The following is a 17280-nucleotide window of genomic DNA, read 5'->3' on the forward strand; positions in this document are numbered from 1 at the left end:
GTCCGAAGTTTTGTTTTTCAGTAAATAAACTCTCACAGTTTATGCACAAACCCACAGTAACTCATTGGACAGCTGCAAAGAGACTCGTCCGCTACTTGAAGCAAACAATCTTTCATGGCATCAACATAAAAAAAAAAAAAAAAAAAAAAATTTCTAGTTTTGATCTCACAACATATTCTGATGTCGATTGGGCGGGCAATCTCGATGATCGTACGTCCACCTCCGCATACATAAGCTTTCTTGGATCAAACCCCATATCTTTAGTTGAAAAACGAAAGAACTATAACAAGATCATTGATCGAAGCTGAATATAGATCCCTTGCAAATGCAGGTTCGGAAACTGTGTGGTTGCTATCACTATTCCAAGAACTCAGTTTACCAATGAAAGCTTCACCAAAACTGTTATGTGATAATTTGGGTGCAACTCACCTAAGTTTTAATCTAGTGCAACATTTTCAGATGAAGCATATTCAGATTGATCTACATTTTGTTTGTGATATGACTCAACGTGACATTCTCAATGTTCATCACGTCAACACTCAAGATCAGCTCGCAGATTTACTGACAAAGTCCTTGTCACGAAAACGCAGAGATCCTCTCAAAAACAAGATTGGCTTAGCCGATGGTAGCTCCATCTTGCGGGGGCGTATAAAGGAGGACTCCTCAAATCAAGTACAAAATCATATAACTTGATTATTAGGCTGAAAATCTGATTGTAACGGCCAAAAACTTTCTGTAATAGGTAGACAAATCAAGAGTTCAAACTTTGTAACAGTCAGACGAATCATGAGTTAAAGTTTTGTAACAGTTAGACTTATTTTTAACTTTTATTTCTAGAATAGATTTTGTATATTTGTATATATTTGCATATAAACATTTGTAATGTGTGAAATTTAGAGTTAATATTTTCAAACTTCATCACTATGAACCAGGGTTCAAAATGATCGCAGGAATTGATTTCCTAGGTTGTTGAAAAATTAGGAATCTTTCTTCTGTAATATGCTGTATTTTTCTTTTAAATTGTACGTTTTCCTTTTCTTAAAAACAGCTTCTAGGAAATCCCACCCAATATTAGTGCATGCCTTACTCACAGGTTTGCCTTAATCCCAACTTGGAATTCTTATCCCTCCACTTCCTTTTGATGCGGTGATGTGTTCATGGCTTGTGTGCCCAAATTGAGCTGAATGTTGGACCGTATTGAGTCCATTGGTTCAGTGTTTTTGTAAAATTGTGAACGAATTAAATTCATCGGTTAACTTATAACTTGTTTAGTATCATTTTTGCTTTGTATTTTCTATTTTCGTTTGTGAAAAAGTAGATTATGAAAACATATTTATTTATTATGTCGGTTTTTTTTTTGTTTCCGTAAAAAAATAAAAAATCAGATTTTATAATTTTCAGCTATTTTCACGGGTTGATAAAGTATTTTGATATCTAAAATTAACTTTTTAAAATTAAATCATTCATTTTATTTATAATATTTAATTAAAATTAAAACAAAATAATCATATGAATTTAAAATGTAATTAAAATAATAAATTTTTATAATTTTTTTTAAAAAAAATAATAAAATCAATTTACAAAACAATTCTATTATATTTCAATTGTCATATACGGTAGAATTGTTCTTTTAAAGTGAACTTTGAAAAGTAATAATTAAATAAAATAATTGTAAACATTTTTTTTTCATTATAGTATCTTAAATTTATATATTACTTTGTAGTTAATTATTCTAATCATATTTTGTAATTGCTATTTGATTCAGGGATAAAAATGAACATTTGTTTAATCAACTTTTAAATTTGTTTTATTTCTAATGGTTTCTAATTTTTAGATTTTGCTTTTGGTTTTTAGTTTTTCATTTTCATAATTTTGACAATGATACCAAACTTCCCTTAGTTAATCGAACGTATCTTAACCATTTCTTTTTCCTCACAAAGCTTCTCTATGTTCTATCCATGACCATTTTCCCCTATAGAAAAACTTGTCCTCTTCTTTAGATCCCCTTGCTTGAAATCCATCAAAAACTCTTTTGCAAAATACCATAAAAGACATGTCGTTTTGATGTAGAAATTGTTAGCAAACATGAAAGATTCTTAAGACAAACTAAACTAAAACCTCAATGAAAAGTTCATCATCTTGGGTAAGAGACAACAAACTATGTATGCTATCAAGGGAGGGGGTCATCTCCTAACTATGTATGCTAAGAGCAAAGAGTAAGGAGGTGTCACTTACTTTTAGTTCCAAATCCTTGCTTATGCCTCATGGTTATGTGTGCTTCTGCTAGTGGAGTTCAAACCCATGTTGGCACACCAAGAGTAAGCTAGAAAACAATAGAGTAGTGAGTGCAAAGAGGGTGGGGAGCAAAGAGCATAGAGAGGGGCAATCGAGGTTCAAACACAAAATGATAACATATTTGCATTAGGGTTTGAGGCTATTTCATTTTTGTTTTGAGTTTCGATTTGGTGTGGGTAGTTACATCGTATTTATGTAGACTATGTTGGAATTCCATGTGATCTTTATAATCAAATAAGTGACTGTGTGTGTGTGTGTGCATGTTTATATAAATAATTAAAATTAAGTACTTTAATTCATAGATACAAGTGCATGAATCAAGGTACATCCATCTTGGAGGAAGGGAAAGACCATATTTATGACTCTTTGATGGATTGAATCACTTAAGGAATTATATATAAAGGGCTATTGGTCCCTTTCATCACTTATCTTGCTTTGGTATAATTTTCATTACTAATCCAAACATTAGAGTAAGGGGAGAGAAGATCAAGTAGTTTCCATATTATTGAAACTTGATCAATAGGAGTAGAAGAGTAGAAGAGATGCTAACATCTAAGTTTGATTGACCTGACAGAAATGACACAAGGTATTTCATACTTCATTTTTTAAATCCCTACTTGATTATGGTTTCTAAATAAGTTGAAGATCCTTTCTTATGTAAATTTTCTAACATGTGGTATCAAAGTCATTAGGTTAAAGCTTATTTTATGAACCTATAAAATTGTTTTCATGTATAAGGAAATCTTGATATATAATCAATCATTATGTTTTTGATAGAATTGGTAGTCAATAAAGTGACAGTCCAAATAACACAATTTCAATAGGAAGCTAAAGGCTTCAATTTCGTAGTGGATACTCGTAACTAGGCATATTGTGCCTAACATCTAGTTTAATGAAGCTATGACTGTCACCGGTTAAGCCTATAGTTTTTCTTTTTCCTTAAAAAAAAAAATGAATTGGAGTTTTTTCTTTTTTTGGGTACATTTGGTTGATTATATATTTTAAGGGGCAAAAAAAAATCTTATGTTAAAGGCCATAAGTTATTGTGGAGTGAATCTATTGTATGTCATTATCTAACCCAAGGGATGGATATTATGATGTATTGGATTGCTTAATATAATTATAATTAAATGTCACATTATGTTTTGTCAGTGACTTTTGACATGTTTTTCGAACTATTATTCCAATTTCACTTTCAAGTCATATGTCTAATATTCTAGAGTTTGAAGGGTTCTAATTTTCTTGATTGGAAAGAACAAATACTCATTATGTTAGGATGTTTAGAATTAGATCTATGGAGCCGTATTGATGAACCTCAAAAGCCAACTGATGCAAGTTCAGTTCAAGAGAAGTTTTAATGAAAGCTGAGATCGTTTCAACATATTAAGTCTTATGATAATGAAAAGTAAAATTTTTATAAATATTCACAATTAAGTATATTTCAATATTTGAAAAGAAGATTTGAAATATGTTGGAAAACAATTTCAAGCTACTGATAAGGCATTGGCAGGTACACTAATGGTGACTTTGATTACTAACAAATATGATGGGGTTAGTGGTGTGCGAGAGTGTATAATGGAAATGAATAATTTGGTTGAACAATTTAATTCTTTGAGTATGGCCATCTTAGAATCCTTAAAGATGCAATTCATTCTTAATTCTCTTCCTTTTTAATATGGTCCATTTAAGATAAGTTACAACAAACAAAGATAAATGGACCATAAATGAACTTATAGCATTGTGCGTCCAAGATGAATATAAATTAAAAAGAAAAGGATTGCAATTGGTTAATACATTATGTCAAGGGCATAATGAAAAGAAACCTATTAAGGTTAGAAGGGACAAAAAGCTACTACTAACTAAAGAAAAGAACTTAGCCACATCAAACAATGTGGATAATGCAAATGTGATATGTTACTTCTCTAAAAAGAAGGGTAGCTTCAAGAAGGATTGTCATAAATAAAAAAAAAAAAAAAAAACAATGGTTTGAAAAGAAAGGCAATTCTTTTCATTTATCTATGAAATAAATTTAACCGACGTTCCTTTTGATACTTGGTGGGTAGATATTTGTACCGAAATTCACATTTCTAATTCCATGCGGGGATTCCTTACAACATGAAATCCAAATAATGGAAACAATTAGTAGAGGGAACAAGACCCTTTCCAAAGTCGTAGCCATTGGAACCTATCGCCTCATTCTTGATTCTAAGTATATATTAGACTTGCCTTACACATTCTAAGTACTCACTTTTTCTTGTAATTTTTTTTTTTTTTAACTAAAAGAGGGTGGCACCTCCATTTATTTATTAATATACCCTCACTTTTGGCAGATGAATACCGTGGTTACAAGATAAAACAAAAGGGAGAGTACAGAAAAACTAACACTAGCAACCAATCAAACTAGGACATCAAAACTAAAAATAACAAAACATAATTTAGTTTTTGTTTCTCGTCTTAATGTTGAATGTTATGTTTTCCATTTTGCAAGCCAAGTTGTTGAAATACAAAAAAATGGTGCTATTATTGGCTATGGTGTCTTGTGTGATGGGTTATTATATAGTTTAAATCTTGACCTTTCATTTTCTCAATCTTTGCCCACACATCATGTGAATAATTACAGTGGCACTGAACGTCCTTATAGTAATGAAGCCTCTTCTATGTTATGACATAAACGGTTGGGTCATATTTCCAAAGAAAGACTTAAAAGGCCTAATAAAAGTAAATGTATTATAAAATCTTGATTTCACGAATTTTGGTACATGCATAGATTGCTTTAAAGGAAAGCAAATTAAAAGTACCAAGAAAAGTGCTGCAATAAGTTAAGAATAGGGGTCTATTTGAGTCGAGTCGAGTCAAGTCAAGTCGGGTCGACACAATAAAATATTCAAACTCGACTCGACTCGAAAATGTTGAGTTCGAAACTTGACTCGAATTTGATCGATTTCATAGTTGTTAAACTCGAACTTGACTCGACTATAAGTTCATAAAACTCAAGTTCGACTTGATTAAGCTTGACTCGGTTATAAATTAATATTAAATACACATATAAATATATATAATGTATATATAATATTAAATATATTTCTAAAATACATATTATATGATATATACATTATATAAAATTAATAAAATTAAAAAGCTTGATTAAGCTCGAAACTTGACTCGAGTACTATTAATAAGTTCAAACTTGGCTCATTAAAATACTCAAATAGCTTGAACTCGAGTAGAATCGAGTCGAGTCGAGTTAGGAGATGAGTCGAGTTCGAGTAGCTCGTGAGTAAGTTTGACTCATTTACACCTCTAGTCAAGAATTACTTGAGTTAATACACTCATATATTTATGGACTAATAACTCCTTACATAAGTAGTGAAAAAAAAAAAATTACTTTATTACTTTAATTGATGATTTCTCATGTTATGGGTATATATAACCTATTAAAAGAAAAATCCAAAGCTTTAAATGTTTTAAAGATATTTAAAGCAGAAGTTGAAAATCAACCAAATTAGAAATTAAAGTAGTGAGATTTGATAGTGTTGGTGAGTATTATGGGAAGTACGATGAAAGTGGTCGTAATTTAGGTCCCTTCGCTAGATTTCTACAAGAAAATGGTATAATAACATGATATATAAAGTTGGGAACGCCCTAGTGAAATGGTATGGCTAAAAGGCGTAATCATACTCTAATATAAATGATAAGGTACATGATTAGTGACTTTATTCTACCTAAATTTTTATGGGTTGAAGCTATCATAACTGCCATGTATATTTTAAATAAGGTTCCTAGTCAAGCTAAACTACCACTCCTTTTGAATTATGGGTAGGAAGGAAACCAAGCTTAAAACATTTACATGTTTGGAGCTACAAGGTTAAAGCAAGACTTTACAATTCACATGAAAGAAAATTAGATCCTGGGACTATAAGTTGTTTCTTTATTGGTTATCCAGAAAGATATAAAGGGTACAAATTTTATTGTCCTAATCATTACAGTAGAATAGTGGAGATGAATATGGTTAAGGTTTTGGAAGATGAAATTGATTATGAGAGTCATGATGTTAGAGATGTAGCCAGAAGACAGCCAGGAGACAGCTGGAGACGCGTTGCAAGTTAGGAGCTGAGTCAGAAACGCGGTGGAATTTATCTCTCCATTAATCTCTTCATTATAACTTCCATTTGTATTGATTTTATTTAATTATGATTTAACTTCCAGGCCCTATAAATAGAGGGCTGTGGAAGATGTAAAGTACAGTGCAGAGAGAGCAGAGAGAAGCTCAGAGAGAGTAGAGAGGAAGAAGGGAGGAAGAGAGAGAGAGAGAGAGAGAGAGAGAGAATTGCAATATTTTCCAGCGATAGTGAATACTTGGTGTGTGCTCTATGGACGTAGGTCGTTATGGACCGAACCATGTTAAATCTTTGGTGTCACTTTGATCTGGATGCTCACAGGTTCTTAACAAGTGGTATTAGAGCCAAGTTGGAGCAGAAAATCCAGATTGGAAGTGATCTTGAAATTCAGAGCTCTGTCCAGTAGATCAAAATTGCGTTTTGAGGCCATCATCGCACTCAGCTCGCTGAGATGAAGAGAAGGGTGCCAGCCGGAGCTCCAAAGGAGTTCAGAAGAAGCTGCACACGCCCTCACGCGCCACGCTGGAGCAGAACTCTTCGCCACGCGCCAACGACCTATCCCTCACGCGCTGCACGCGTTGCATGAGTCTTCCTTGTCCAATCCGTCCCGACCCAACCCGGCAAGTCACTCAGACCCGGGGTAACCCGAGATCCAGTTCTTGACCCGAGTCTGACCTCTGCCTCAGTGCCACGTCAGCATGCCATGCCAGCAGGCTTGCCACGACATCAGTGTGCCCCACCCCTGCCACGTTAGCTACCACGTCATCATGGGCCCCACCCTGCCACGTGAGCGCCATGTCAACAGGTGCCACGTTAGCTGTCACGGCATCAGTGGGCCCCACCCTGCCACGTTAGCTGCAATGTTAGCAGTGCAACGTCAATAAGTTTGGCTAGGTTTGACCAAACTTTGACTGAACTTTTTAGAGTCATTTTGGGTCCGTTTTTCGAGCGACTTCAACCATTTCTAGGGTTTTCGATCGTTCCAGATCCAACCGTGTTATCCATTTGAGCTAATTCCATCTCTAGATTAGTGAATCGAGATGTCGAATGAAAAGAGCTCAAAAATCGAAATGTTCAATGGAAACAATTTTGGTTTCTAGAAGATGTAGATAGAAAATTATTTGTTTGGGAAAGAATTACACTTATCATTGAAGGGTAAGCCAGCATCCATGAATGAGGACGAGTGGGCGTTGCTTGATCGAAAAGCCCTCAGAGCCATTAGAATGACGTTGTCGAAATCTATGACGTTCAATATCAAGCATATAACATCCACCAAGTCTCTGATGGATGCGTTCTCTAATATGTACGAGCAGCCTTTAGCCGCAAATAAGGTACATATCATGAAAAGACTATTTACGATGAATATGTTTGCAGGTGAGAGTTTCAGTAGACATTTGAATAACTTCAATGAGTTGTCTGATCATCTCGCTTCAGTCGGGATAACGTTTGATAATGAGATTCGGGCACTACTGATTCTCAGTCAGTTGCTTGAAAGTTGGAATGGTGTCGTTACTGTCATCAGTAGCTCCGCAGGAAAATCGAAGCTTGTATACGATGAGGTCGTTAGCATGATTTTGATGGAGGAAATAAGAATGCAGTCGAACCATGGCTCCACTTCGAGTTCAACCTTGAAGATGGAGAGTCGAGGCAGAGGAAACAAGCATGGACGATCAAACAACCACGGCAGATCTAGGCCCAAGCGGTCTAAATCCAGAAATCCTAGAGGTACGCAGGACACAGGTTCCTAGAGCACAAAAGTTATTGAGTGCTGGAACTGTGGAAAGACTGGTCATTACAAGAACCAGTGCAGAAGTCAGAAGAAAGAGTACGAGATGAGGGCAAAGACAGAAGCAAATATTGCTTCCGAAAATGATGAGATGTTGATATGCTCTTTGGAGAGCAAGTAGGAGTCTTGGGTGTTAGACATCGGAGCTTCATTCCATGCCACTTGCAGTAGAGACTGCCTGGAGGGATATACATAAGGTAATTTCGATAAAGTTTATCTAGGCAATGATCAACCATGCGACATTGCCGGTAAGGGGACTATAAAGATTAAAATGAATGGGTCAGTTTTGAAACTGAGAGATGTTAGGTATATTTCAGACCTGAGGAAGAATTTGATTTCAGTCGGTCAGTTGGCAGACGAAGGCTATAGCACATCTGTCATGGGTGATGAATGGAAGATTTCGAAGGGTGCATTGACAATTGCTCGAGGTAAGAAAAGTGGTACTCTTTATGTAACTCTTGATACATGTATGTCTATTACAGTTGCTATAGGAAATGATGATAGCAACTTATGACATCAACGACTCGGACATCCGAGTGAGAAGGGACTCAAGGTAATGCACTCAAAGGGTAAGTTGAGTGATTTACAGTCGGTGCAGATTGACACATGTGATGATTACATATTTGGAAAATAGAAGAGAATTAGTTTCCAGACAAATATCAATACCCCGAAGAAAAAGAGACTTGAGCTAGTCCATTCAGATGTATGAGGACCAACAACCATTTCGTTTATAGGAGGAAAGCATTACTTCATCACGTTTATCGATGATCATTCACGGAAGGTATGGGTTTACTTCTTGAAGTTTAAATATGATGTTTTTGATGCTTTTAGAATTTGGAAAGCGATGGTAGAAAACGAAACTGGTTTGAAAATAAAAAAACTGAGAACAGATAATGGTGGAGAGTATGTTGACATCGAGTTCAAGAAATTCTGCTATGAGCATGGTATCAGAATGGAAAAAACTGTGCCAGGTACGCCTCAACACGACGGCGTAGCAGAGCAGATGAACAGAACGTTGACAGAGAAAGCCAGAAGCATGCGTATGTAGTCAGGCTTTCAAAGATGTTTTGGGCAGAAGCAGTCAACACAGCAACTTATTTGATCAATAGAAGTCCTTCAGTACCATTGGACTACAATCTACCTGAAGAAGTTTGGAGTAATAAAGAGGTAAGACTTTCATATTTGAAAGTCTTTGGTTGTGTTGTATATGTACATGATCATGTCAGGAATAAGCTGAATCCGAAATCCCGGAAATGCACTTTCATCGGTTATGGTAGAGATGAATTTGGATATCGCATTTGGGATGATGAAAACAAAAAGGTGATCAGAAGCAGAGAAGTAATTTTTGATGAAAAGATGATGTGCAAGGATAGACACACAACCGGGTCTACAGAGTTTGAAACAACCTTTGTAGATGTGGATGATGTTTTAGAAGGTGTAAGGACACGTTAGAAGAACACAGAGAATCCTTAGCAGACTACCGAGATTCCTCAGCCAGAGGAACATGTGGAGCAGATTGTTGCACCACCACCTCCTACTCCAGCACCAGAGCTTAGGAGATCTTCTCGGCAGCACGTACCAAATAGAAGGTATGTGAACCATTTACTTCTTACAGATGGAGGAGAACCTGAATGCTATGTTGAAGCATGTTAGGCAGGAGATGCGAGCAAGTGGGAGCTTGCAATAAAAGACGAGATGAAGTCTCTTAACTCCAACAAACATGTGAACTAGCTAAGTTGCCTAATGGTAAGAAGGCTCTTCACAACAAATGGGTTTATAGAATCAAAGAGGAGCGTGACGGCTCCAGGAGGTACAAGGCTCAGTTGGTAGTTAAAGGCTTCGAGCAGAAGGAAGGAATTGACTACACCGACATTTTTGTACTAGTTGTGAAGCTGACAACCATCAGATCTGTTCTGAGTATTGTTGCCTCAGAGGGTTTACATCTTGAATAGTTAGACGTGAAGACGACATTTCTTCACGATGATCTTGATGAGGAAAACTATATGCAACAGCTAGAAGGCTTTTCAGAAAAAAGGCAAAGAGAATCTTGTATGCAAATTGAAAAAGAGTTTGTATGGTCTCAAACAAGCTCCTAGACAGTGGTAAGCAACAAGACACATTGCAGTTATCTCAGTCAGAGTACATTAGCTGTGTTTTACAGAGGTTCAATATGAGCAGTGCCAAGGTTGTAAATACACCATTGGCAGGTCATTTGCAACTCTCAAAGAATCAGTCTCCCCAGACAGATGAAGAGAAAGACTTCATGACTAAGGTTTCATATGCTTCAGCCGTTGGAAGTCTAATGTATGCTATGGTTGGTACCATATTGGCGAAGCAGTGGGAGCTATCAGCAGATATATGTCAAATCTAGGGAAGACACACTGGAAAGCAGTAAAATGGATTTTGAGATATCTTCGTGGCACTATTGATAAGTGCCTATGTTTCGGCAAAAGTGATCTGAAAATCCGAGGATTCGTAGATGCTGATTTTGCTGGTGAGATTGATCATTGCAGAAGCACCATCGGGTACATATTCACTATTGGCTCAACAACTGTTAGTTGGATGTTACAGATACAGAAGATTGTTGTTTTATCCACTACAGAAGCTGAATATGTAGCAGTGACAGAAGCCAATAAAGAGATGATTTGACTTCAGGGTTTGTTAACGGAGCTTGGATTAAAGCAGGAAGGAAATGTTTTATACAGTGATAGTCAGAGTGCGATACATTTGGCGAAGAACTCAGCATTTCATTCCAGAACTAAGCATATTGGATTGCGTTACCACTTCGTCTGATCTCTGATAGAGGACGGTGTGTTAATACTTGAAAAAATCCAAAGTAGCACAAATCCGGCAGATATGTTAACTAAGGTGGTGATTACAGAGAAACTGAAGTTGTGTTCAACTTCAGTTGGTCTTCATGTCTGAAGACATATGTTATGAGCACATCATTTATTCATGATACTGGTTGAGGAGGCGTCTCTATCTCCAAGTGGGAGATTGTTAGAGATGGAGCTAGAAGACAACCAGGAGACAGCTGGAGACGCGTTGCAAGTTAGGAGCTGAGTCAGAAACGCGGTGGGATTTATCTCTCCATTAATCTCTTCATTATAACTTCCATTTGTATTGATTTTATTTAATTATGATTTAACTTCCAAGCCCAATAAATAGAGGGCTGTGGAAGATGTAAAGTACAGTGGAGAGAGAGCAGAGAGGAAGAAGGGAGGGAGGGAGAGAGAGAGAGAGAGAGAGAGAGAGACCGAGCGAGCGATAGTGAATACTTGGTGTGTGCTCCGTGGACGTAGGTCGTTATTGACCGAATCACGTTAAATCTTTGGTGTCACTTTGATCTAAATGCTCACAGGTTCCTAACACATGATAAGAGAAATGTGGTATTAATTTCATATTCTCCTATGATTGATCAAATTGGTCAAATAGAAGGTCAACATAATGGAAGTATACCATTACATGATACTACACCTATTGATTCCATAAAAGAAAGTGCACTTAATCAGTCATTGGATAGATAGTTTAAGAAGTACAAAAGAGAAATTGTGTCCTCTCAAGAATAAGACCTCACAAGCCATAAGAGGTGGTGAATCTAAAAAGTGGATAGATGCAATGGAAGATGAAATGACATCTATGTGTAAAATCAAGTATGAGATTTGATAGAATTGCCTAATGGAGTTATTCCTGTTTAATGCAAATGGATTTTTACTACTAAAAGAAACTCTAAAGATGAAATCAACCTATATAAGGCTAGACTAATTGCAAAAGGATTCACTCAAAGGAAGGAATTGATTCTAATGAAACATTCTCTCAAAATAGTTTTCACTTTTTGTTTTTATTACTAAAAAGCAACATTATTTCTATTTTTTTTTTACCATATTTGTATAAGAAAGTTGGAAAATATTTTTTAATTGTTTTCCAACTTCTCTGTATAAATATTCTAAAATTAGAAAATAGGGTAGCATTTTTGTGGTTATCTAGAAAACTGAAAATGGAAATGAAAATTCTTTTGCACCTCTAATTTTCTCTACCGTGTTCTAATTTTTATTAGATGTCTCCAAAGATAATTTTAAAAATGATTTCAAACTTTGTTTAAAAGTTTTTGTTACTTCTGTTTTCATTTTTGTTTTGTTTTTATTTTTATTTTTTTCCCATTCTTAATAGTGAGTAGAGGAGAGCACAAACTTGAGCTAGTAGTAAATTAAGGTAGAAACAAGCATGGAATGCCAACTAACAATAAGGTTGATTCTTGGAAAATTAAGTTGCAAAATTGAAATCAAGGAAGTGGGACATGGTTAATTAGCATATTTCTACACATCAACTACTTTAGAAAAAAAAAGAAAGAATTTCAAAACCCTAACAAAAAAACTAGCTATAAGATTTTAAAAGATTTTCTTTTTAAATAAAAGTGTAGTATAGGAAAAGAGAAAGGTAAATCTAATCATTTTTAAAGTTTTTATTTTTATTTTTAAAAAAAGTTGTCTTAACTAAACAATCCACTATTGAAACTTTTGATCTTCTCTCCTGTTTCGGAAACTACAAGCATTGATTTATCATTCAAGTAGTTTAGCCAAAAACGATTTTTTAGTCAATTAGAATGTTTATGGTTTTGGAATAGACAACAGGAATGATCCATCTCTCATCATAAGATTGCATTTGGAAGTGTCAACATATGCATATAGGGATCCAACGGGGCTCAACAAAAATGGCTATCCAAAAATGCATTCATGATTTTTGTCTTGTACTTTATAGGTTCACGAGTTACCACTAATTTTTTTTTTTAAAAAAATTCTAAGTATGGTTAAGTTCACCTATTTACTATTAATTAATTGATTTCTAACTAATCTTTGATTTCTAACTAATCTTAGTATATAAGGAGTCTAATCTATAGTCTATGTATCATAATCATGTTCAGGAGTTGAATTATATAAGGGGAAGGTAGTAGTACTCCTCTACACACCCATTCTTTGGAATGGTACCATATAATTTACTTAGAATGTCCAAGCATTAATTAAGAATAATCTTTAGTTTTATAGTGAATTAGTTTACCTTTTCTTTAATAATTGTTCCACTTTATAATCATCAGGTACCTTATAGAGCCGTAAGGTTTTCCTTACCTCAAGATTCCCACGAAAAACAATATCATGTCACTTCGAGATTCCATCGTCAGATTTATTGATCAAAGCTTTTGATTTCATTCAACGTGGTTCAATCTTAAGTATTCAAAGAAATTTAAAACATGTCATAATGTGGTTGAGTTAGGACTTTCAAGGTATACCAAGTTCATCATGCTCTTGATACGTACACAAGTATTGTTTTTCATTGAATGATATAGTCTCGAGATGAAATGAATGTTGTTTAATGGACTTATTTACCTTCCATTTAAATATTGTTCAACCTTACAACTATCGTTACCCTATCAAAGTTCTAAGACTGCCCTCACCTCAAGAATTATGTGAAAAATAATATCATGCTATACTTTAGGGTGTCATCATCAGATTCATTAAAGTATTCATTAAGTCTTTGCTTCATACATGAAGAACATCGTACAAATTTCTACTTTGACATGTAATGAAAGAGATTTTTCCAATCATTCACCTATTTATACCATTAATCTCAAACCTAAGTTTATGAAATCATATAAAGGTGTGTAAAACTAGTAGATTTATCTTATTCTTCTTGAAAATTTTGGATCTTTCAAAACCTTGAGCAAATTTTGGTTTCCTTCTTGACTATTTCTTCTTCAAGCTTTAAACTTATTTTCTTTAATGGAGTACTTCTTTCTCTCTTTCTCTTTTCTCTCTCAAGACTCTCCATTTCAATGAGCGTAGATGTCCTTGTAATTTTGTGATATTTTGAACCTCTCTCCTTTTGCAATTGAATGTGTCTAGCATCTTGGGAGCTTGCATGTCTCCTTGTAGAATTCTCTCCCCATTGGATTGAACTTTAAGTTCTTTAAAAATAGAGTAAGGGATCATTTTGAAACACTTACACATATGTACTTTTTAAAAAAAGTGTTAAATTTAATAAGTGATAATAATAAGTACTGAACTAGAAAAGTGCCGAAAGTTATAAGTGGTGTTTTATTGTGTTTAAAATAAGAGGTAGTTGGATAGTTACTTCTATAGGGTACTGTAAGATTATTTTTATACTATATGATTATTTTTAAATGTATTTTAAATATCAAATATTAATATTTTTTAATTAACAACTTTATTAATAATTATTTTATTTATTTATAATTAAAATTTAAATATTTTATATTAAAAATAATATAAAATTATTATTTTTTAATAAATAATAATAGTGTTATTAATGTATATTTATAACATATTACTATCACATTAAATTATGATAAAAATAATAGTATTATTAAAATTTAAAATTTAAAATTATTTAATGTTAATTTAAATTAATAAATAATTCTTGTTCAATCCGTAATTGAATTATAATAACTAATTAATAATAATCTTTTTATTAGTGTATATTTATAAGATATGATTATCACATAAATTTATGTTAAGAATATTATTAATAACGAACTTAAAAATTTTAATTTATTTAATATTAGTTTAAATTTATAGATAGTTCTTTTTATTCATTGTAGAATTTAATTATATTTTATTAATAATTAATAGGTTATAATGCATGATAAAATAATATATGATTATTTTTTAATTAAAAAGTTAATTAAAAATTATTTGTAATTAACATTCAAATATTTTAATTAAGTAAAAAATATTATTTTTTGATTAATAATAATCTTATTCTTAATATATACTTATAATATATGATTATCATATTCCTTTATATTAAAATAATATTATTAATTAGATGATTATTTTTAATTTTTAATATTAATTTAAACTAATAGATGCTTTTTCTTATTTATTTAAAAATTTAATTATGAATGTATGGTAAAATAATATATGATTATCTTATAATGTGTTTTTTAAATTACAAAATAGTTACTAAAGTTTCTTATATTTACAAAATTGACACCGTCCATGAACTATATCACTTATAAGTGGCCGAAAGGTATGTTGGATTGCTTCTCATATTTCATTTAAATGGTTCTAAAAAAAAAGTGATTTTAGAAAAGCACTTATTGCAATAAGTACTTGTTGTAGTACAATTCAAACGTCATTTTTTGTTTGTTTGTTTTTTAAAGTATTTATTTTAAGTGATAAGTGCTTTAAATATTTTTTTTTAAGTGCTCCCGAATGGGAGTTAAGACGAGAACTTCAATACACCTATTTTCCTAGAACGTCTTTAGGAGTAACAAAGACTCCCTTGCCTTGCCTATCCTAAATGAGTATTTGGGCATTCCTATCTCCTTATTCTTAATAGAAAACCCAATTAAAGTCAAGATAGCACCTAATTTTAACTGACGAAATTTAGGCTCCAAAGTGTTTCACCGGAAGAGGGAGCAAGACTCTAATTGACTATTTTGGAGACAAACTCACCCTTGAGTTCTTAATTAATTCTGAATTAATCCCAAAGTTGGCTAAATTGACTCCGAACAAAAAAGATGTCAACAAGAAGCATAAATGTGTGGAATTTTATCACATTTTATTTAAATGTATACAGTTAAAAACACTGAGCTTCGAACTAAAAATAAGAATTAGCCATCTCAATGTAAGTGTAATTATAAAAGTATAAACATGCCTGCTAAGCATTTAGGGAGGGAATTATTGGAATATATATATTTGATTGTTTAATATATGAGGTGGTTAGGTTGCCTATCGCAATTAGGGGTGAGCAAACGGTCGGCTCGGTGAAATTCGATTAATTAACTGAAATTTTATTAACTGAATTAACCAAAAATTTCAGCTAATCATTTCCATTAACCGAACTAACCGAATAAGGGGTATTAACCGAACCTCGCCCGACCAAATTACCTGTTTGGGTAATTCGGTTAACCGAATTTAACCGAAATTATTTAAAACTAATTATTAAAAACTGAATTTTGGTGAAACTTAATTATTTAACATATATTAATTTATATTTTAAATTTAATTAATTATTAAATTGGTTAATTAGTTAACCGAATTTGTATTTCCTATTCACCGAACTGAAAATCGATTCATCGAATTTTGGTGAAACTTAATCGAATCGATTTTTTTACCTAAACCAAATCGACCAATTTCGGTCGGTTAAATTGGTTAATTCGGGTTTCCCCGAATTATGCTCACCCCTAATCGCAATAGTTTATAAAAGTATAAAATTGCTAGCTAAGTAATTAGGGAGTAAATTATTGGAATATATTTGATTGTTTAAAATATGAGGTGGTTAGGTTGCCTAATGCAATAATTTCTTGAGTTATGCTATGATCCATGATGACACAGGCTCATGTGGCAGGGCCTCCTTAGGTACATAATGAGATCCTCGATCCGTGTCATTACATATACCAGGGACACTAAACATTTCCTTACTTTCTTAAATTTATTGGGCAACACCTTGTTTAAATATTTGTCTCTGCATGTATGGTTGCTTTTTTCATATTTATTAGTCATAAAAGGGAGTTATTTTGCAAATTCTTATATACTTTCAAGCAAAAAGATATATGAATTGAACGAGTTTTTTCCTGGCGTTGGGAGATGCGAAGGGTAAGAACTGGACACTGGGGTGTATATACCAGATTGGGCGTGGTCAGGTTGGCTGGTGCTGCAGGCGCTGGTGCTTAAGAAGTACCCCATGAAATGCCTTATTCTTCTAATCCATGCAAATCTCGCTGGACCAAGTAGCAAGATTTGCTAAATCTCGTTACTCCATCCAGGGAGATTTGGCAGTCACGCGTCAACATATGAATTCCCTTTGCCATTTAAATCTCGCTATTTGGTCTAGCGAGATTTGTTTAAATTTCGCTGGACCAAGTAGCGAGATTACGTCAGAGTCATTTCGGGAATTATTTTTTCAAAAATGGTATTATTTAATTGTAAGAACCCGACTTGAGATATCTAGATTGACTAAATAATGAAAGGGTAAAAAGGTAAATTTTGCAGGTTTCATCAACGAAGCCGTTGTTCTCGTCGACGAAGGTCATCGTACTCTTTGTTGCCAAACTTCAGAGTC

The 17280-nt window shown here is 33.6% G+C and overlaps 1 protein-coding gene across 4 annotated transcripts in view; it reads left to right on the top strand.

Moving 5' to 3' along the window:
- Nucleotides 1–17280, top strand: part of LOC131148516 (uncharacterized) — an 89377-nt gene that overhangs the window by 61015 nt on the left and 11082 nt on the right. For 3 of the 4 annotated variants that reach the window (XM_058098253.1, XM_058098255.1, XM_058098257.1), the window contains one exon: nucleotides 332–924. The exons of the other annotated variant lie outside the window; for it this stretch is intronic. In XM_058098253.1, the coding sequence (XP_057954236.1) occupies nucleotides 332–693 (362 nt within the window). In that variant the 3' untranslated portion in view covers nucleotides 694–924. Of the gene's footprint in view, nucleotides 1–331; nucleotides 925–17280 lie in introns of those variants that run through there. 4 annotated transcript variants of the gene reach the window in all.

Source organism: Malania oleifera, chromosome 2 (assembly GCF_029873635.1).
Source record: "Malania oleifera isolate guangnan ecotype guangnan chromosome 2, ASM2987363v1, whole genome shotgun sequence".
NCBI lineage: Eukaryota > Viridiplantae > Streptophyta > Magnoliopsida > Santalales > Ximeniaceae > Malania > Malania oleifera.